This window comes from Sceloporus occidentalis, unplaced genomic scaffold, assembly GCF_023333645.1.
Source record: "Sceloporus occidentalis isolate IW3139 unplaced genomic scaffold, rSceOcc1.0.p SCAF_5, whole genome shotgun sequence".
Classification (NCBI taxonomy): domain Eukaryota; kingdom Metazoa; phylum Chordata; class Lepidosauria; order Squamata; family Phrynosomatidae; genus Sceloporus; species Sceloporus occidentalis.
This window is the reverse complement of record NW_028316985.1, coordinates 19168411-19191360: the sequence shown is the minus strand read 5'-3', so window position 1 is coordinate 19191360 and position 22950 is coordinate 19168411. Positions and strand designations below refer to the sequence as shown.

The following is a 22950-nucleotide window of genomic DNA, read 5'->3' as shown; positions in this document are numbered from 1 at the left end:
TTCCTCATAGCTGTTTCCAGTGCTTATTTTCATAACAGCATGTTCCTTAGGTATAAATGATGTGCCTTTTTAAAAGTCATCTATGCTGGCCTCTTGGTTAGTCCCAAGAGTATATCTGTTCAATCAACTGTTGTATAGTCAGTCAGCACATAGGTAAATCCCATTTATTGAATGGGTCTATTTAAGTCAGGATTAACATATCTCATGCTTCTTAAAAAGGCAAAATGTACAGCTGTCCGCTTGGACACATATCTTGTATCAGTTGTATCACAATTCAGTATAAATAGGGATTTTTTTTAATAAAACAAATAATTTCATAAGGTTTTGTCTGGCTTGCCGCATTTACAGCTGTGTTTAAAATACAGAACAATAATTTTGCAGTGTTTTATGCATTCTTTATCAATAGAAAAGAGGCTGCTGCATTGGCTTCTGAAATTTGAGTTCAGAGGTGTTAGTTACAGTATATGGCATCCATTCATAGCATTTGCTGCTTTACTACTACAGTCACTCCTTCTATCTCGTGGACTTGAGATCCGCATTCTTGCTTATACAGAGAGGGGCGACCTCCATGAATCCCAATGGGGCACGCCCCTGCGTGCTAGTGGAGGCATGCCCCATTCAAGTGTATGGGGCTTGAATACATGCAAGTCTCCGTTTTCTCAGGGGGGTCCAGAACGGTTCCCCCCAAAAATGGAAGGTCGACTGTAATTCCATAGGGACAAATTAAGTTGTAGATTAATTAGGAAGATCCTGTTTTAACTTTGAACCTGAATAAAATACTTTAAAACTCTTGAGTATAAAATAAAAAATAGTTTTACTGTTCTAAGAGTATTGTTTTAGTTATCAAATTCTTGTGTAATAGAATGTGGTATAAATTTAGGGAGCCTGCATTTCTCCACTAGGTGGCTTGTGATTATCTAGTAGATGTAAAATTATCTAAATAGATATGGGGACAGCATAGTATTCTCCTTTCATCTGTGTAGTAACTACAGTCGCCCCTCCTAATGCACGGATCTCAGATCTGCGTCCTTGAATACACGCGGAGTGACGACCTCTACTATTTGTAGTGGTCTGTTCACCCTTGTGTTTTTGTAGGTGGGGTTCAGAACGGATCCCCGCGAAAGCGGAGGACCAACTATATACATCTTTTTTGTAACTGCATAATTGTTAACTGCAATCCTGTGCTAATAAAATTGGCTTCCAGTAATGATGTAAATAATGACCTAAATACCCTAAAGGCACCAGATTCCATCAGATCTTGAAAGCTAAGTCCTAGTTAGTACTTGGATGGGAAACCACCAATGAGTACCAGGTGCTGTAGACTATGGCCTGTTACAGACTGCCAAAATAAAGCTACTTCGAGTCTCTTTGGAGGTATGCTATTTAAATGAAGCATGGGTCCTAAGAGTCCAGAGGTCGCGCCAAAGCCACACTCCATTCCTAAGCACTGGAGTGCAGCTTTGGTGCAGCTTCCGGATTCTTAGGATGCATGCATCATTTAAACAGCATACTTCCAAAGAGACTCAAAGCAGCTTTATCTTGGCAGTCTGTAACAGGCCCATATTTCAGAGAAAAGAACTGAATAAACCACCTCTTAGTATTCCTTGTAAAAAAAACCAACCTGTGACATTCACCAGATTTCCATAAGTCAACATGTGCCTTGAAGACACATGCACATATAACAATATAAATCTTCACTTTATTCATTGTTGCATGTGGGAATAGACTCTAGAGTTTTCTCCCTGCTGAGCAACATTATGAGTGTATTTGTGATTTTTTTTAAAAAAAGTTGAAATAAGGATATTTTTGTAAAAATTAATTTTTTGCCCAGAATGTCATTTTACATGAAAGCATAGGAAAAAAAAGAGTTTTGAGCAAATCTCCAAAATGCAAAAAAACAAACAAACAAAAAACAAAACAAACCAGTAACCCACAAACCAGCATCGCAAAACTGTTTGTCAATGACACCCTTTCTTGGCAATGATGAAGAAATTTCCGAGAAAGTTTTTACATCCCTAATGTCCAGTTATCAGGTTGCAAAACAAGCTAAAAGGGGCAAACTATGCCTGTTTTGTTATGTACAATTTATCAACTTTGAGGATCTTTTTAGTCTTTGTCAGCAGAATACCTGGGATTCAGATTTACATGATATTCTCTCATACCACTTTGGGTGAATTATTTTTAAAAATGGCTCTGAAATTGAAGCTAGTTCTTCAACCCAGTGCAGATATGATATGTAGTTGCATATCAGCTAATTAACATTCAGAGACATAGCCATGTTAATCTAAGGAAACAGACCAAGTCTACAAAAGTTCATGATACAACTTCTTTTGCACACTTGGTTTATTAATGGTTTAAATTTCAAATTTTGCACACTTGTCTTATTAATGGATTAAATTTCAAATTGGGCTGCAGCTTGATTTTATCAGAAGGTTTTTGCCACCAAATTTTCCGCCCAAATAGAGCCTGGGTTGATCCCTGCTTCCAGGGGTGCTCCGGCGGCCATTTTCTTAAGCCGGAAAACGCCCGCATCTGAAAAGAGCTGTGTGGAGCGCTCTTGGAAGCAGGGATGCACCCAGGCTGTATTCAAGCAGCAAATTTGGTAGCAAAAACCTTCTGATAAGATCAGGATGCGCCTGAATTGAAATTTAAACTGCGAGAGGTAAGCCAAATTAATAAACCAAGTGATAAAGGTATCTCAAAAGGTTCTGCAAAAGGTTCTGCAAGATCCCCTAGGCAAGTAACAGTTTGTGCAAAACAAGTTGATGTAACCTCTGAAAGTATTCCAATTAGGTGTTAATATTCTGAATTATTGATATGTCCATCTTGTAAAATCACTTAACATGTCATTGATTATATAAATGATGGATCAGGGATGAAGCAAGTTGTAAAATACTGTTTTGTAAAATGGGTCTAGTTCTCATAATAGCAGATGAGATGGCAAATATGTCCATATTATATCACTTAAGATTGCATGTGGGGGAATTCATCAGCCAACCCTGGGAGGAGCACCAATTCCCTAGAAAACTATGTTAAGTGGTAGCCAGTAGTATAACTAATTCATCTTGACATCTAGTATTTTATGTGTGTGAAATAATTTTTATTATGGAGGAGCATTTGTTTGGTGCCTGTTTACTCTCTTTGAGAATTCATGGGGAGCATGTGAACATGTGGCTTTGCTGATATGATAGGACTGCAACTCCCATCATTCCTCAGTATTGTTGTACTGGCTATGGCTGGTTTGCATTGCAGTCTGGCAGTGTCCTGCTACCCCTTCCTTTACCCTTCTTGCATATCATTCAACACATTTCTGGCCCTGAAATCAGGAATAATAGTGATAAAATTCTTGTTCTACATATGGTTAACTCTTTTTCTGGTACATGGAAATGGGCTAAAATAGCAAGACTGGTCATCTCGTGTTTATTGGAACAAAAAATTAGACTGCTGTTCTCTGATCAAAACAGATACAGTGGTACCCCGGGTTACGAAAATAATCCGTTCCGCCGCCGCTTTCGTAACCCGAAAGGCTTCGTAAGCCGAAAAACCCATAGGCGCTAATGGGGAAAAGCCGCGATTTGGTGTGAAATAGCGCCGAAAAGCACCAAAAGTTTTTTCGTAACCCGAAAAAACTTTCGTAACGCGGAACAGTTTTTTTAAATATATTTTTTTCGTAACCCGGAAATTTCGTAAGGCGGCGCATTCGTATCCCGGGGTACCACTGCAGAGGATATATCTTTATATATATTATATTATATTATATTATATTATATTATATTATATTATATTATATTATATTATATATATCCAGCTCCATCAGGCCTAGCCTGAAGGAAGGGGACTCCGCCCTCCATGACTGCCATCTGCCGGCCTGAGAGGGAGTTCACCAGGCAGGTCCAGCTCCATCAGGGCTAGCCTGGAAGAAGAGACTCCGCCCTCCATAACTGCCATCCGCCAGCCTGAGAGGGAGTACACCAGGCAGGTCCAGCTCCATCAGGGCTAGCCTGGAAGAAGAGACTCTGCCCTCCATAACTGCCATCCGCCAGCCTGAGAGGGAGTTCACCAGGCAGGTCCAGCTCCATCAGGGCTAGCCTGGAAGAAGGAAGAGCCCTCCCTCCAATCCATCTGCTTTGGTCCAGGCCTCAGAGGGAGAGAAGAACCACTGGAACTCATCCCCTTTCCCGCCACCATTCCCTTCTCCTTTTGTTTCATGTCTTTTAGATTGTAAGCCTGAGGGCAGGGAACTGTCTGATTAAAAATAATGATTGTAAGCCGCTCTGAGAGCCATTAGGACTGAAGGGCGGGGTATAAATACCTAAATAAATAAATAAATATATATCTTTAGAAAGAACAGGGTCTTATAACATGCACTGAAATCTGACATTTTAATCAGAAAAATGCACAAGCAAACCAAAAGAAAACATTTCTCAGTTACAGAAGCAATATTGCATCTAGTTTTGTTTGGGGGGTTTGTAACAAACAAACAAAAAAGGTGGTAAAAGGTATTGATGGATGCTACTACTAGAAATGAACTAGAAGAAATGGAAGATATTTTTGAAAGTACTGCTAGATAAATACCCCAGCTAATCAATTATCAACTGAGAATATTAGTTAAAGATGACATGCAAAGGTATCTGTTGTTGAGTGTAAAAATGCTTCAGTTAACTGATATTTTCAAATTTAGTTGGCATGCACTTGAGTACTTACTTTCTCCTTTACAGGCAAATTAAGGATCAGAATAAAAAGGTAGCAAACCTGAAACACAAAGAACAAGTGGAGAAGAAAAAGAGTGCACAGATGTTGGAAGAAGCAAGACGGCGAGAGGACAATCTTAATGACAGTTCCCAGCAATTGCAGGTAACAAGGGATCTCAAATTTGATACAAAGTCATCTGCCTCACTTGCTTTCAAACTTAATAGGGAAGCTTTACCACTACAGTGTTCTTAATTTCTGGAAAGGTATGACCCATTCAACTTGAGCAGTTTGATCCATTTTATGGTAAGTGAACAAATGAATTCATTTCAGCTGTAAATTACTGGAATAGTATTATCATCTGGGCATCAAATTCAAGATTCTTGTACAGTCTTGGCCATCTGGCCTATGTAAAAATCTTCCATCTTAATTGTTTTTGGGATGTTTGGATTTAACTTTTATACAGTGAAGAAAAACTGAGAGGCACACATGCATCTGTAAGTATTCTTGGAGTTACAGAAATATCTTTCTAGTTGTATTGGCACAGATCATTTTCCACTCTTTAGTTTCACACCTATTCATTGCATATTTCCTTCCATCACAAAGCCACTGACAGCATGCCACGTTGCCATCAGTGACTCTTCACAGAATATTCCACAGCATAAAATAGGCCTATTGGATTAAATTCAATGTTTCTCCTACTTAGAACAAATTCACTGGAGTCAACTGAACTTAGGCTAGTTGTGACAGGTTCCTTTCATTTCAGTGGGTCTGCTCTAAGTAGGTGTCAGTTCTGAATAACAGTGATGTGCGAGACCAACTGTATGGTTAATAAAAGATGTGTTCATATGAACACAGATTGGTTTCACCAATCTTTTCTTTGATCAATGAGTTAAAGAGTGGCCAAAAAAAAAAAAAAAAAAAAGAGTATATCTGGACCTATTCATATGAATCTTAATGAGACTAGCTCAACTAGGGTATCTTGATTAGCTTAATTAAGGGTATCAACATTTGAGAAGTCCCTGTGTGATTCAGCTGTCATCCCTCTCCAATTTTCCATGCTTCTAATTTTGTATGTAAGTCCTTAACAGCTGCTCTGTTTCTGGTGCAGACAAGAAATCAAAATGTGAAGGGATGAAAAGGTACTGTGTTTCAGTAATATGCAGTTTCTCATCTTGGAGAAGCTGCCTTTCCTCCCATTATTTCCTGTTTCTTTATGCAAATACATTGGGATAAAGCACAGTCTGAGAATGCTACCTTGATTTCCTTATGACAACAACAAACAATACATCTTTTCTTTCACACCTGTCCATATATTAACACATTCTCGTCATACCTGCGTGGATGTTAATAACAAACATGCAACTACAGTGTTAATTCAGTCATTCCTGTAGTACAAGACAGGTTCTCATTTCAGAGTGAACCATACATACAGGAAGAAGATAAAGATATATTTCCTAAGATTTCCATACAACTTATATTTGTAATGCTGTCTCTGCAGTTTGAATGTGAAAGAAAGGAAAAATGAGGAGGTATTAGGTGTGTGTATTAATAGACTGAATGGCAGAGATTTGTGGTATGTTTGTGCACCTGTACATCTTCCACAAACTGAACTCTCCCATGATGATGTGAGACTATGGAATAGGTATAACAAGAGGATACTAGAATCTGTAAGGTTCAGTTACAGGTTTTGTTCAATCTACTGTTGAACCCTTGTAAAATTTATGCATTAGAGAAATGGGGCCAGTGATGACAATTTGCTTAAATCTAACAAAGACAGTTAAATTTGATGAGTTGCATGAAGTATTCCAGCTTTGTATTATTGAATGTTTTGAGAAGGAGAGAGAAAGTGAGAAGTGACACAGTATTTTTTCCCGTCAGGTGGTCAAACTATGCCATTTATTTGTTTGTTTAGTTTTTTGTGGGTTTTTTGGGCTATATGACTGTGGTTGAGTGCCATAGTGTCCATTATGGGAACTTTGGTGAACAGGGAGACTACATCAAAGCTGATTAGTCTGTTTCCAGGTTTGAGTTTGAGGTTGTTGATTTTTTTGTATGAAGTGAGCTGAGTCGATGTAGTGGGCACGGGTTGCCTTATATGGATTTGCAATTGTGTGGCCAGAAACTTGGCCAAGTCATACATGGGGGATTCAGTGGCCCTCACTATGGATCAGAGTGGAATGGAATCCTTGTGGATCTTGGGAAGTCCATACAGTCTTAGTGGGAGAACCTCTGATTTGCATAGACTTTGGCATGTGGTTGGCTGAATTAAGGAGTTCTTGATCAAGGTGTACATTTTCCTGGTGGCTTTGTTGGTTGGGTCTTATTTTTGCTGGATATTTTGTTTTTTGTAATTTTGTTAGAATCCACACATTTACAACAACGATACTCCCCATTACATCAAGGACTCAGCTCACTTCATAGAATGTTTGGCCATGAGTCCTGAAAAACACCAAAATCAAGACTCAGCACATGCAAATGAACATCACCCAGGGCCAGGGGGTTTCCAGCAGACAATGGATCATTAATTAAATATACACCGTGAGGGCTTGCCATTCAACAACAGATCAACTCACAGATTAACATGTAAATCATTTCCTCTCAACCAAGGGTCACACAGTAAACATACCCCATACACCTGCATGCCACCATTCTCCTGGATCCATCTCTACAGTTATCATCTCAGATAGATGCGATGGCCAGGAGTGCTTGGTACCAGCTACAGCTGATACGCCAACTGTGTCCCTGTCTGGATCGAAAGGACCTAGAAACTGCAGTACATGCACTGGTAACCTCTCGTTTGCATTTCTGTAATGTGCTGTACATGGGGCTACCTTTGTACCAGGTTTGGAAGCTTCAGTTGATTCAAAATGCTGCAGCCAGATGGGTCACGGGCACATCTAGGTCGGATCACATAACACCCGTATTAAAATCCCTCCGCTGGCTGCCAATTCGCTTCCGGTCCCAGTACAAAGTGTTGGTCATTACCTTTAAAGCCCTACATGGCTTGGGCCTGAGTTACTTGAGGGAACGCCTCTCCCTACACAATCCGCCCCACACCCTTAGAACAACGGGGAAATTGCTACTCGAACACCCTAAGGTGAGACTGGCAACAACCCATCAAAGAGCTTATACAGCGATAGCACCTACTCTTTGGAATTCACTCCCGGAAGAGATCCGCCTTAGTGGTACACTGGAAGCCTTTAAAAAGGCATTGAAAACCTATCTCTTCCAGCAAGCATACCCTCCCGACTCTCTGTAGAGAAAGTATTCCCCAATTAGATTAAGATATTTTGATAGTTCATAGCTGTTTTTAGATAATTTTATTGAATAACTGTAATTGCAATTGAATGTTTTAACTGTTTTTATATTGTATGTCATAGTTTTTGCAGATGTGAATCGCTTTGATCTCGAGGAAAAGCGGTATAAAAATAAACAGTTTATTATTATTATTATTATTATTATTATTCTCTGAAGAGGTCAGCCACGGATGCTAGCAAAATGGCAGGAATAAACTTTTCTAGAACCCAGCCACATAGCCCGAAAAACCCACAAAAAACTATGGATGCCAGATGTGACAGCCTTCAACATCGTTTGTTTGTTTGTTTGTTTGTATAATAACCTGCCTTTTCTCCCAGTTACCATGAACCAAAAGCAATTCATATCTCATAGATGTACGTTCCTGGGTACTTCTGAATGAAGAAGAGAGAGGAGAAGTTGTAAAGAAACATTTTGTGTTCTTCATATCACTATGTTACATGTTTTGTAAAGAATTCAAACTAAAATTAGTGGGAATTGTGTGGCCCTCCAGATGCTGTAAATTGCAACTCCAAGTATTCCTAATCATTAGCTATGCTACATCGGGTTTGTGGGAGTCATAGTCTGACAAAATATGAAGAGCCACACAGTTCCCACCCCTATGATAAAACATATAACAGGAGTTTACTTTGAGGATTTTTCTTTGTCAGTAGACTATGTGTTGAGCAGTACCTAAGATTCAGATTCTAGTAATATAACTTTGGGCCAGTTACTATCAAATGAGTCTAAAACAGAAGTCTTTTGCATTTCTCTAAATAAAGTAATTTAAGCATCATGTGTATATTTTCTGTAATAAGCTCTTACATTAAGGAATTGTCCATTTTATAGTTTTAGCTCATGTGCATGTGGGAAAGCACAACCTCATTAAATTTAGGCATTATATATGAATTGAATTGGTTTATAGGTGATAATCCAGCAAGTAGATCAGTACTAGAAATCTCCAGACAATGATTAACTTAACTATTCCTGTTCCAAATAGTGGTTTACAAAGCTAGATTTCGTTTAAACCCATTGTACCAATGAGGTGGTCCCTGGACTGGTGCCAGTCCTAGAGTAATCAGCTACTAGTTTCTGGAAGGTTTCCAGGAAAGCAAGAAAATTGTAGTCAATGGGCACAAATAAAGTGCTGGTCCCTGGCAAACTGGAAATAAATAATTACTGTCCCCCCTCATCAGAGAGCCTGAGAAGCATTGGTTTAAACTAACCATAGGTAACTTCACACCTCACAGAACGTTATGCTTAATTGAAAAGCAGAATCCAAAGCTTTCAAACTGTTCTTTTTGGCTGTACAGAAGAATAACAGAGGGAAGAAGTATGTTAGCATGGTAGCTAGAATGCTAGCCTAGCTCACGTCTCTCTAAACCAAGATAATGAGGACTTAGTTGGTATGCCTATACCTGAGTATTTCTTTCAAGAGTATCCATTTAATTGTTTGTCAAGTGTCACTGAAGTTTTACAAGCTACATTGTTGAACTCTGCATAGTTCATTCCTTTTGTTCACTTTTATTAAAATAGAAGTTAAAAATTCCAGCAGAGTAGTTCTACTTGTCTGTAACACTTTCCAAATGAATTTCTCTTGTATGAGAGAGCATCTTATTCAAACATGTTAGAGTCTAAGGGTAATTATTTTGTTTTGATAACACTTTCTTTAAACCTAGGCCCCCACTATTCTCTAGACAGGATGATGGCAATTATTTAACATAACTGATTTTTCTTTACTCTCCGGGGGACTAATTAGTTAAACAAAAACTCAGGCATAGGGCGAAATAGTTATTTTGTAGGGTATCATTGCTAGATTTGAGATTAGTGATTATAACCTTCATCTTCAGTGTGGTAACTTTGCCTGATTTTAACCCAGAAAAGATGACAAACATACACAAATGTCTTATTCAAATATTTCAAAGTCTGATTTTCTCCTCGTGTTCCTTTGAGGGGAAGCACCTAAGAGCTGCCACCATCGCCATTTTCCCATCAGATACAGCCCTGTGGTGGAGATGGGGTTGTTGCCTCTTTTAGGTGCTCTCCACTCAGAGAAAGTTCCTTTTTTAAGAGTTAAACTACAGTACTTACACTGACACATGAATAAGTGAACCCAGCGTTTTGGAGTCAATTTTTGATTAAAATTTCTAGACTTACACATGAGTATATACAGTAATAGTTTATTACATAGTGATCCCTATGATTAAATGTGATCTCTGTTTTCTTAAACCAGCCAACTTCATTTCAACCAAATGAACAAGTTTCCAAGTGCTTACTCCACCGTTTGTAATAGGCATGTGGTTTATCTTTTCCTGAATGCAATAACAGAATGTTCATTTATATAAGGAACTTCTGATGTTGGAAACTTAAATAAATAAATAATAAAATTTTTATTTGTATACCGCCCTTCCATCAGATCAGGGCGGTTCACAGCAATTAAAATACAGACAATAAACATTAAAAACATGCAGCAATTACATAAAACATAAAAATAAAAATAAAAGGCCCCAGGTTAGCCAATCCCGTTGCCAGTGTGGCGGGGGGGGGGGGGGGGGCTATAGGACGTTATTCAGGGAATGCGATCCCGAACAGGTAGGTCTTCAAGTCCCGTCTGAATTGGGCCAGGGAGGTAGCTGAGCGGAGCTCTATCGGCAGCGTGTTCCAAAGGGCCGGGTCGGCGATGGAGAATGTCCTCCTGGTAGTGGAGACAAATCTCGCCCCAGGAACCCTAAGTAATTGCTGCCCAGATGTTCTGAGAGTGCGGGGCGGAATGTATGGGGAGAGGCGGTCCTTCAGGTATCCTGGGCCCAAGCCATTTAGGGCTTTATAGGTCATTACCAACACCTTATATTGCGCCCGGAAGCGAATGAGCAGCCAGTGGAGATCTTTTAATACCGGTGTTATATGGCTGGCCCTGGACGTCCCAGTGACCAGCCTGGCTGCCATGTTCTGCACCATTTGAAGCTTCCGGGTTTGGTATAAGGCAGGGGTAGGCAACCTTTTGGAGCTGGGGGCCGGGTTGGTGTCCCTCAGACAAGTCGGGGGGCCGAAGCCGGGGGGTGGAGCTTCCACCCTCTGGGGCGGGGCTGCATGCTGGGGGTGGAGCTTCCACCCAAGAGGGTGGAGCCACCCTCTGGGCGGAGCCACCCTCCGGGGCGGAGCCTCCACCGAAGCCCTGCAAGGAGGAGGAGGCATATGCCCGCCCTCTCCTCCTCGGTCCCTTTCTGGACAAACACCCCCAACCTGCATTCCAAAACACACACAACAGCACAGTTGTGCATTTCACATGGCTTTACTTAACATGGCCTCTTGCATATTTCAGAGGCTTATTCCATAACCAAACCCCTTGGGTTTAACACTTAGCATGGTTTAACATGGCTATGCATATTGAACATGTCAAGGTGGTTTCACCGTTCTTGGACCAAGTGTACTTCTCAGAAATGTGTACTTGGTCAAGGGACTTTGGTTTTTCTTCACTGCGCATGGGTTTGTAAAAATCACAGCAATTTACATTGGCCTTGCCTCAGAGGCTTTCTGATATCAATATCACCATTAAAGAACCAAAAACACACAGAAAAGGCACTTTGGAAAGTCACACTCTCTTGGCTTCAGAAACAGTGCCTGCATGCCTCTCAAGCTGACTCATATCATTATCATCATCAACATCATCACCACACTATCATTGTCAAAGCAAGGGAGACTTGTTAGCATTAAAAGCACACAAAACACACTTTGCAAGGTCACACTCTCTCAGCTTCTGAAACAGTAGTTGCATGCTTCTCAAGCTGACTCATCACCATCATCACCACACTATCATTGTCAAAGCAAGGGAGACTTGTTAGCATTAAAAGCACACAAAACACACTTTGGAAGGTGACACTCTCTTGGCTTCAGAAACAGTGCGTGCATGCCTCTCAAGCTGACTCATATCATTATCATCATCACCATCATCACCACACTATCATTGTCAAAGCAAGGGAGACTTGTTAGCATTAAAAGCACACAAAACACACTTTGCAAGGTCACACTCTCTCAGCTTCTGAAACAGTAGTTGCATGCTTCTCAAGCTGACTCATCACCATCATCACCACACTATCATTGTCAAAGCAAGGGAGACTTGTTAGCATTAAAAGCACACAAAACACACTTTGGAAGGTGACACTCTCTTGGCTTCAGAAACAGTGCGTGCATGCCTCTCAAGCTGACTCATATCATTATCATCATCACCATCATCACCACACTATCATTGTCAAAGCAAGGGAGACTTGTTAGCATTAAAAGCACACAAAACACACTTTGCAAGGTCACACTCTCTCAGCTTCTGAAACAGTAGTTGCATGCTTCTCAAGCTGACTCATCACCATCATCACCACACTATCATTGTCAAAGCAAGGGAGACTTGTTAGCATTAAAAGCACACAAAACACACTTTGGAAGGTGACACTCTCTTGGCTTCAGAAACAGTGCGTGCATGCCTCTCAAGCTGACTCATATCATTATCATCATCACCATCATCACCACACTATCATTGTCAAAGCAAGGGAGACTTGTTAGCATTAAAAGCACACAAAACACACTTTGCAAGGTCACACTCTCTCAGCTTCTGAAACAGTAGTTGCATGCTTCTCAAGCTGACTCATCACCATCATCACCACACTATCATTGTCAAAGCAAGGGAGACTTGTTAGCATTAAAAGCACACAAAACACACTTTGCAAGGTCACACTCTCTCAGCTTCTGAAACAGTAGTTGCATGCTTCTCAAGCTGACTCATCACCATCATCACCACACTATCATTGTCAAAGCAAGGGAGACTTGTTAGCATTAAAAGCACACAAAACACACTTTGGAAGGTGACACTCTCTTGGCTTCAGAAACAGTGCGTGCATGCCTCTCAAGCTGACTCATATCATTATCATCATCACCATCATCACCACACTATCATTGTCAAAGCAAGGGAGACTTGTTAGCATTAAAAGCACACAAAACACACTTTGCAAGGTCACACTCTCTCAGCTTCTGAAACAGTAGTTGCATGCTTCTCAAGCTGACTCATCACCATCATCACCACACTATCATTGTCAAAGCAAGGGAGACTTGTTAGCATTAAAAGCACACAAAACACACTTTGGAAGGTGACACTCTCTTGGCTTCAGAAACAGTGCGTGCATGCCTCTCAAGCTGACTCATATCATTATCATCATCACCATCATCACCACACTATCATTGTCAAAGCAAGGGAGACTTGTTAGCATTAAAAGCACACAAAACACACTTTGCAAGGTCACACTCTCTCAGCTTCTGAAACAGTAGTTGCATGCTTCTCAAGCTGACTCATCACCATCATCACCACACTATCATTGTCAAAGCAAGGGAGACTTGTTAGCATTAAAAGCACACAAAACACACTTTGGAAGGTGACACTCTCTTGGCTTCAGAAACAGTGCGTGCATGCCTCTCAAGCTGACTCATATCATTATCATCATCACCATCATCACCACACTATCATTGTCAAAGCAAGGGAGACTTGTTAGCATTAAAAGCACACAAAACACACTTTGCAAGGTCACACTCTCTCAGCTTCTGAAACAGTAGTTGCATGCTTCTCAAGCTGACTCATCACCATCATCACCACACTATCATTGTCAAAGCAAGGGAGACTTGTTAGCATTAAAAGCACACAAAACACACTTTGCAAGGTCACACTCTCTCAGCTTCTGAAACAGTAGTTGCATGCTTCTCAAGCTGACTCATCACCATCATCACCACACTATCATTGTCAAAGCAAGGGAGACTTGTTAGCATTAAAAGCACACAAAACACACTTTGGAAGGTGACACTCTCTTGGCTTCAGAAACAGTGCGTGCATGCCTCTCAAGCTGACTCATATCATTATCATCATCACCATCATCACCACACTATCATTGTCAAAGCAAGGGAGACTTGTTAGCATTAAAAGCACACAAAACACACTTTGCAAGGTCACACTCTCTCAGCTTCTGAAACAGTAGTTGCATGCTTCTCAAGCTGACTCATCACCATCATCACCACACTATCATTGTCAAAGCAAGGGAGACTTGTTAGCATTAAAAGCACACAAAACACACTTTGCAAGGTCACACTCTCTCAGCTTCTGAAACAGTAGTTGCATGCTTCTCAAGCTGACTCATCACCATCATCACCACACTATCATTGTCAAAGCAAGGGAGACTTGTTAGCAATTAAAAAGAATGCAAAATAAAACAAAATAACCCATGTGGCCTCTGGCCACTAACCACCTTCTCCTCTTCCTCCTCCTGCTCTTCCTCTCTCCTCTTCCTCCTCCTGCTCTTCCTTTCTCCTCTTCCTCCTCCTGCTGCCCCCATCTCCTCTTCCTCTCTCCTCTTCCTCCTCCTGCTCTTCCTCTCTCCTCTTCCTCCTCCTGCTCTTCCTTTCTCCTCTTCCTCCTCCTGCTGCCCCCATCTCCTCTTCCTCTCTCCTCTTCCTCCTCCTGCTCTTCCTGTCTCCTCTTCCTCCTCCTGCTCTTCCTCTCTCCTCTTCCTCCTCCTGCTCTTCCTTTCTCCTCTTCCTCCTCCTGCTGCCCCCATCTCCTCTTCCTCCTCCTGCTCTTCCTGTCTCCTCTTCCTCCTCCTGCTCTTCCTCTCTCCTCTTCCTCCTCCTGCTGCCCCCATCTCCTCTTCCTCTCTCCTCTTCCTCCTCCTGCTCTTCCTGTCTCCTCTTCCTCCTCCTGCTCTTCCTCTCTCCTCTTCCTCCTCCTGCTCTTCCTTTCTCCTCTTCCTCCTCCTGCTGCCCCCATCTCCTCTTCCTCTCTCCTCTTCCTCCTCCTGCTCTTCCTGTCTCCTCTTCCTCCTCCTGCTCTTCCTCTCTCCTCTTCCTCCTCCTGCTCTTCCTTTCTCCTCTTCCTCCTCCTGCTGCCCCCATCTCCTCTTCCTCCTCCTGCTCTTCCTGTCTCCTCTTCCTCCTCCTGCTCTTCCTCTCTCCTCTTCCTCCTCCTGCTGCCCCCATCTCCTCTTCCTCTCTCCTCTTCCTCCTCCTGCTCTTCCTGTCTCCTCTTCCTCCTCCTGCTCTTCCTCTCTCCTCTTCCTCCTCCTGCTCTTCCTTTCTCCTCTTCCTCCTCCTGCTGCCCCCATCTCCTCTTCCTCTCTCCTCTTCCTCCTCCTGCTCTTCCTGTCTCCTCTTCCTCCTCCTGCTCTTCCTCTCTCTTCTTCCTCCTCCTGCTGCCCCCATCTCCTCTTCCTCCTGCTGCTGCCTCCTCCTGCTCTTCCTCCTGCTCTTCTTTCTTCTCCTCCCCCCTCCTCCATGCGCCTGGGGCCAGGACGGAGGAGACAGAGGAGGAGGTGGGCAGGGCGGGGCTGCATGAAGCCCCGTGGGGAGGCGGTGAGGGCCGCACGGAACCCCGCGGGGAGGCGGGGAGGGCCGCGCAGGGCCCCGCAGAGCCCCGCAGGGAGGCGGGGATGGCCCCACGGAGCCCCGCGGGGAGGCGGGGAGGGCCGCGCAGGGCCCCGCAGAGCCCCACAGGGAGGCGGGGATGGCCCCACGGAGCCCCGCGGGGAGGCGGGGAGGGCCGTGCAGGGCCCTGCGGAGCCCCGCAGGGAGGCGGGGATGGCCCCACGGAGCCCCTCTGGGAGGCGGGGAGGGCCGCGCAGGGCCCCGCGGAGCCCCGCAGGGAGGTGGGGATGGCCCCACGGAGCCCCGCTGGGAGGCGGGGAGGGCCGCGCAGGGCCCCGCGGGGAGGTAGGGGAGGGCAGCGCCGGTCTTCATCTTTTGCCTCCTCCACCCCAGGCCGCGCGGCCCTCCTCTTCCTCCTCCTCCGCCATTTTGTTTATCAAAATGGCGGCGAAGTGTCGCGCGACCTTTCCCGTCCTGGGAAAGGTCGCACGAGACTTCGGCCGCCATTTTGAAAAATAAAATGGCGCCCGGAGCGGCGCGGAAACGGCGGCAATCGGCGGCAGGACTGCGCGGGGGCCGGCAGAAAGGCCTCCGCGGGCCGGATCCGGCCCGCGGGCCGTAGGTTGCCGACCCCTGGTATAAGGGTTACCCCATGTAGAGTACATTGCAGAAATCCAGTCTCGAGGTTACCAGGGCGTGTGCCACGGTTTCAAGGTCCCTCTGGGCCAGGTATGGGCGCAGCTGGCGAATAAGCCGAAGCTGATGACAGGTGCTCTTGACCGTCGCATTCACCTGAGCAGTCAGGCGAAGGGACGAGTCAAGAAGCACCCCCAGACTGCGCAAGGAGTCCTTCACAGGGAGCGTGACCCCGTTCAGGACAGGTGGAACCACCGCCATTCCTGGACCAGGGGAACCTATCACGAGTACCTCCGTTTTCTCTGGATTCAGCTTGAGTCGGTTTTCCCTCATCCAGCCCATTACTGACTCCAGACAGGCCACGAGAGGAGAGACGCCATCCTCAGTCACTGCATCAGTCGGAGACATAGAGAAAATTATTTGGGTGTCATCAGCGTACTGATAACCCCGCGCCCCATGTCTCTGGATGATCTCTCCCAGCGGTTTCATGTAAATGTTAAATAGCATGGGAGACAGAATGGCTCCTTGAGGGACCCCAGTTTTAAGGGCCCTCTCGTCGGAGCACACGTCTCCCAGCTGCACCATCTGGGACCTCCCGGAGAGGTAGGACCGGAACCACTGGAGCGCAGTGCCCCCGATCCCCACCTCTGCCAGGCGCCCCAGAAGGATACCATGGTCTATGGTATCGAAAGCCACTGAGATGTCCAAGAGCACCAACAGGGACACGCTTCCCCTGTCGATGCCCAGACGGAGATCATCGACCAAGGCGACCATGGCCGTCTCAACCCCGTAACCCGCCCGAAAGCCAGTTTGAAATGGGTCCAGATAATCCGTTTCATCCAAGACCGCCTGAAGCTGGATTGCAACCGCCCTCTCGATCACCTTCCCCAAAAATGGCAGCAGTGAAACTGGCCGATAATTATTATATACCAGGGGGTCGAGGGAGGGCTTTTTTAATAAAGGTTTTACGATGGCCAATTTAAGATCGGATGGAAATTGCCCTTCCCTCAGAGATGTATTAATAATCCGGCGTAACAATAGAGTTACAGCCGGTCCCCCCTGGGCTGCTAACCACGAGGGACAGGGATCGAGAGAGCAGGTTGTCTTCCGAACACTTCCGAGGATCTTGTCCACATCATCGGTACTTACCAACTCAAACCGATCCAGTTTAATAAAGTCCACGGAGGCCCTGGATACCTCTACTCTAGGTTCTGCCTGAATGTCGGCGTTAAGACCTTCGCTTATCCGAGAAGTTTTATCCGCGAAGAAGTTGTTAAATTGGTCACAGCAGGCCTTAGAAGGTTCAAGGATCTGGTTCAGGGCAGGAGGGAGGTGAGTTAGCTCCCTAACTACCCTGAACAACTCTGCTGGACGCGACTCCGCGGACGCGATACGAGCACCATAGAACGAATTCTTTGCTGCTCGTATCGCCTCTCCGTAGTCCTCTAACAGTTGGGCTAGGAGAGTCTTGTCGTCTAAGCGAAGGTGTTTCCGCCAATGGTACTCTAGCCGTCGCAGCTCCCGCTTCCTTGCCCGGAGATCTTCCGTATACCAGGGCTTACGTTTGGAAGCGGGTCTGAGAGGGCGCTTGGGAGCGATACTGTGTATAGCCCTCGAGAGACCGGTATTCCAGATACCAGTCAGGGCATCAACAGAATCGCCGTCACTTCCAACCATGTGTCCCTCTAAGGCTTCCTGGAACCTTTTGGGTTCCATTAGCCTTCGAGGGTGGACCATCCTAATAGGTCCACCACCCCCGGGAGGGATCTGGGTAGAGACCTTGATTTTCGCCTCAACCAGGAAATGATCCGTCCATGGCAGGGGGGAAATATTAGTTATTTCCGCCCACGGATTTTCCGCATCAGAACAAAAGACCAAATCGAGAGTATTACCCGCACAATGCGTAGGACCCAAAATCAGCTGGGACAGGCCCATGGCCGCCATGGTATCCATGAATTCGCGAGCTGCACCGGGTGGAACATAGCTGGCCGTGAGGGAGATGTTGAAGTCGCCCAGGACAAGGAGCCTGGGCGTCTCCAGCATCAGTTCAGCGACCAGCTGTGTCAGCTCGTTAAGGGAGTCCGTTAGCGCACGGGGTGGCCGATACACCAACAGAATCCCTAGACTGTCCCTCGCCTTTAGGGTCAGGTAAATACACTCGATATAGGACGTCTGTCGGATGTGGTTCCTGGTGAGGGACACGGTGTTCCTATGTATCAAGGCCACACATCCCCCGCCCACCTAACCTGGGCTGGTCCTTCACCGAGAACCCGGCAGGCAGGGCCTGAGCCCACACAGCATCCCCTTCAGGCCCAAGCCAGGTCTCGGTAATGCAAGCCAGATCGCAACTTCGGTCCTCCAACAGATCGTGGAGGATGTGGGTCTTGTTGTTGATCGATCTGGCGTTGCACAGGAGCAGCGACAGGGTTTGTGGCACGGTTGGAGTGACCCTCAGGTCCCTTAGGTTGGGAGAGGGACAGGAAGGGGAGATAGATATGAAGCATCGATCTCGGCTTCCCCTGGAACGCAAGTCCCTCCTCCCACCGCCATACCTCCCCCTGCCCCACACCACCTCAATAGGAGCTCCGCTCAAAGTGATGTTATCCCCTTCCTCCCCAGCCCATGCATCCCCTGCGTCCATGACCTCCCCCCCACCCTACACCAGCAGATTAAAGAGCAGAGGTTAGCCACCACAGGCATCCTCTGCTCTAAGCTAACCCACAACCTCCCAAGCCCAGTAAAAACTGCGCAGCTGCGCAACTGCGGAGTCCCGCAACGGTGGCCCTTCAGTCCGTGGGCGGCACTCCCGGGGCGGTGCGCAGATGCGCACCTCCGACATCCCGGGAGGAGGCCGCCCGGCAAAGGCGCGGCTCTGGCTGCGGAGTCCGGCGAGGAGGCAGAGGGGGCGTGTCATTTGGGAAGCATAATAAGAAAATTGTGGGACAAATGAAGCAATATAACCCAAGTCATTTAAATGAGTTGATAGTATTGTTCACTTTAACACATCATAAATCAGTTTTTGAAAGTATAGTTGAAGATTGCTTTTGTAAAAAGGAAGTTCTTCCGGCACATGTTTCATCTCAGGGCTTATGCAATGAATCAGTGGCATTTAGACTGCTGTGTATCTGTCTTTTTTACTTTGAGATACAAATCTTAGTACAGTATCTCATTGTGTTCCATAAATACAGCTTAAATGCTAGATCCCAGAAACTTCACCTCTAGAAAAGACATTCCTGTATTTGCACAGAATGTGCCATATTTATTTTTATTCCAAACCCAAGACACCATTTTTCTTTCAAGCCAAGATAGAAGACAACTTCCTGAAGGGGACCTTTAAGGCTCTGGTTCCCAATTATGAGTGAGATGATCCAATGCAGTATAACCAATATGAAACTTCAGTTCTGTATGCCCTTACATAGGAGTAAGTCCCACTGAATTCAACAGAACTTACTTCTGAGTTTATGTGTACAAGGTACAAGCAATCACTGAGAACTGTTGACTGAGATTTTCCAGTGTTTTCTAAAAATTAAAATAAAACAGCTTTCTACTTTCCCACATAATTTGTTGTTTGCAAGAAGCAAAAGAGCATAATTCACAATTATTTGTTACATTCTGAATTGTGTGAAAAAATAGTGGGAGCTTTACACAGTAATCTGTAATAATGGATCTGGCCTCTATAATTTCAGTAGTCATAGGATTAATTTTAATAACAATAATATGATTCAGAAAGCTAAATTATCTTTCAGTCTCAGTCGGATAAAATGAATACGGTAATGTTCTTTCCAGCATTGCAAGTTAGCCTAGTGCAACTGTCCTTTGAGTAAAGGTGGCTAATGTGGAATGGTCTTGAGTTGTGACATCTTACTTTGTGAATCCAGGTTGGCTAACTGCAAAACAAAAACAAAGTTAGAACTGGGTTTCTCAGCATGCAGCATTTGTTCGGCATTCTGAATATTTCTGAATGAAGATGTTTACAGTGTTTATTTGAATTGCAAGTATTTTCTGCCTATCACAAATGAAAAAGATGTGTAGAAACTATTATATAATTAGACATTATTTTTTCCTCACATGTTTAGTTTCTACAAATCAGTTCAGATGGTTATAATGGAACAAATAATTCTACTGTAAAACAGAACTGAAAATATCACAGCAGATTCTGAATGTGACACTCTGGATTAGACATAACATGGAAAATTGATAAGTATTTTCTGTGAGAGGTGCAATATAAACTGCTCACTGTAATTTTCTTGGTCTGTCTGGAGTGGATCGAGTACAGGAATTCTAATTTAAGTACCTGTAGCAGCATCTGGAGAGTTTACTCAATGGTGCTTCAGATGATACAGAAAGCAAGTAGAATAATTCTTGATACCAGATGGGAACTTGGTAGAGATCAGTGATCATCATCTTGGAACACTCACCTCAGCATACTCAGAAGATTTCCCCTGTTTTAGACCTCTCTCTCTCTCTTTCTCTCTCTCTTTCTAACATCAGGACTTGAGCTTTGAGGTTCTCTCATCACTACACAAAAGTTGCACTCCTCTGTTGTGAGTGAGGTACTTCTCTTTCAGGCCTATTGGAATTTGTGCATTTGACAAACATATCAGTAGTTTCCGTTGCTGAGATGTCATCCTCACAAGTATCAGTATCTTGCAACTATTGTGATCATAACATTTAAAGCAATTTACAGAATGAAGAATACAAATCAAGCTGCTTTCTAGACTCTTCAATTACAGTACTACATTTCCTCTGAGTTGAAATGAAATTAGCAGAGGATTCATTAGTTCTCCTTTTTTGTTTCTTAGTTTATAATAGTTACTGTGTGCAATGTTAACTTAAAGCCTAGTACGCTTTTCTGAAATTACTCAGTGATTGTGAAGTACCGTAGTTCAAATTGGAAAGTTTAACAATGCTTATGGAATTGTCCTGTCATTGTCCAGTTCAAGCTGAGTCTAGTCCGCTCTGTAGATGATCATCTGTCATAACAAGGACATAACAGAAACAATTTCATTCTTCAACTTTAGAAGAAAAGCATGTTTACACCTGTGTGTATATATTAATAAACATTTTCAAATGGTCAAGAAGCATCTACTGTGGATTTCTGGCTTCTGATAGCATGACTTAAATATATAGAGATTCATCATGAAGAGATTTGTTCCTATCCATAAAGAATAGACTGTTTCAGATACAATTTCTATGACTACCTCTCTCCTAGTCTTCATATTTACACCAGTTTTTATTGTATTAATTCCATGTGACAGGGCTTGATGACTGAGAGATCATGCTCTCTCTTTAGGAAAGGGGAACATTTGTCTTTGATCAAGCTACTAACAGCAACGTGCATCCCTTCCAGTTTCCTATACTGTGCCTGTCAGCTTATGAGTGCCTCAAATCTGAATGCTTGCTTTTACGCTACACCATCTGCCTACTAACCTGCTATGGAGACGCATGTGAATTTGTGCCTTTTTGCACAGAGACAGACTATCAACTGTTTTAGCTGATCTTAACACAAATAGCACTGCTACCACCGCTGATCTCTTCATTTGCTAACTCTTGCATTATCTGTGCTATTCACTTGCTCCAGCTCTTCCTTCACGTTACTTCTCCTTTCCACTGTATGAAGATCTATTTCCGTGGATTTCCATCCCTTGAAAGTGACTTTGTTGGCATAGCACAAGCTTGATTTCCTCTGTGCTTTAAATCCAAGCTATTTCATCTGGTATCCTATAATTTTCCAGGACAGTCTGCGAAAGAAGGATGATCGTATTGAAGAACTAGAAGAAGCACTGAGAGAGAGTGTGCAAATTACTGCAGAGCGGGAAATGGTACTCGCTCAAGAAGAGTCAGCCAGGACACATGCCGAAAAACAGGTCTGCAAACTTAAACTCTGCTATTGGTGTTTAGCAAGTATTATTAGGGCTAATAATTTTGCACTATTTTAGCACCGTCTTTTCAGAGGAATATGAAGCCATTGGTGGACATGAATGAATAAAGTCTGTTTTAGGTCTGAACACACACACACACACTTACACACTTTATTTTTTTTTAAAAAGGTAAAAGATGCTCCCAAGTTTCACTTATAAAAGAAACGTCCTCCTTGAGAATAATTTGCATGCAATATAATTTTGCACTAAAGAGGTTTTTACATCTTGTATCTGAGCCAAGTTAAATATTTGCCTGTCCTTTATAACTGATAATTGCTACTCCTTGTTCCCACCCTTTTTTCCTTGAAAAAGCAATGGGGGGAAGGGGGAATCCTTCCAGATAGGTGGAGCAGGTCCCTCATGTTTTCATCCCAAAGTTTTTCCTTGTAAAACTTCTCTAATGTTGGATTACTTTTCATACATTAGACTTTGGCCTGATACAGACAGCCAAAATAAAGCTGCTTCGAGTCACATTGGAGGTATGGTGTTTCAATGATACATGCATCCTAAGAGTCCAGAAGCCGCACCAAAGCCATGCTCCAGTCCTAAGGACTGGCGTGCAGCTTTGGTGCACCTTCCAGACTCTTAGGATGCATGCTTCATTGAAACACCATACCTCCAATGTGACTCGAAGCAGCTTTATTTTGGCTGTTTGTATAGGGCCACAGATTGTGTTTTAAATCATCAAAGGAAGTCTTCATGTACAGCAGTGAGTGAAATCTAATTTGAAGAGACACTATGCAACAAAAGAACAAAGACCCCCAAACTTTGTAACAGTATAAAAAAGCTATAAAAACATACCCAGTACCAAACTGAATGATGGATGTAATAATATATGTGTTTATAGTTATATAACGACAGTGAATACCTGTAAAATTTGTTTCAATGAACTAGTCTTTGTTAAGTCCTGTTTGAAATAAATCTGGATGTTTGAAGAAAAGCTCTTCACTGTTCTTTCTCCAAATGAATGAGGCTATGTAGGATATGGCCTTTTCCTATTCCTTCCTTCTCTTTTTTT

General features: G+C 43.7%; 1 protein-coding gene across 9 annotated transcripts in view; it reads left to right on the top strand.

Annotated features, from left to right (window-relative positions):
• LOC149311727 (ELKS/Rab6-interacting/CAST family member 1) overlaps nt 1-22950 on the top strand; it is a 266847-nt gene that overhangs the window by 118311 nt on the left and 125586 nt on the right. For 7 of the 9 annotated variants that reach the window (XM_089527772.1, XM_089527771.1, XM_089527770.1 and 4 more), the window contains 2 exons: nt 4719-4854; nt 21747-21878. In XM_089527772.1, coding sequence (XP_089383898.1) covers nt 4719-4854; nt 21747-21878 — 268 coding nt within the window. The remainder of the gene's footprint in view (nt 1-4718; nt 4855-21746; nt 21879-22950) is intronic. The other 2 variants (XM_089527775.1, XM_089527774.1) reach the window with 1 other exon arrangement.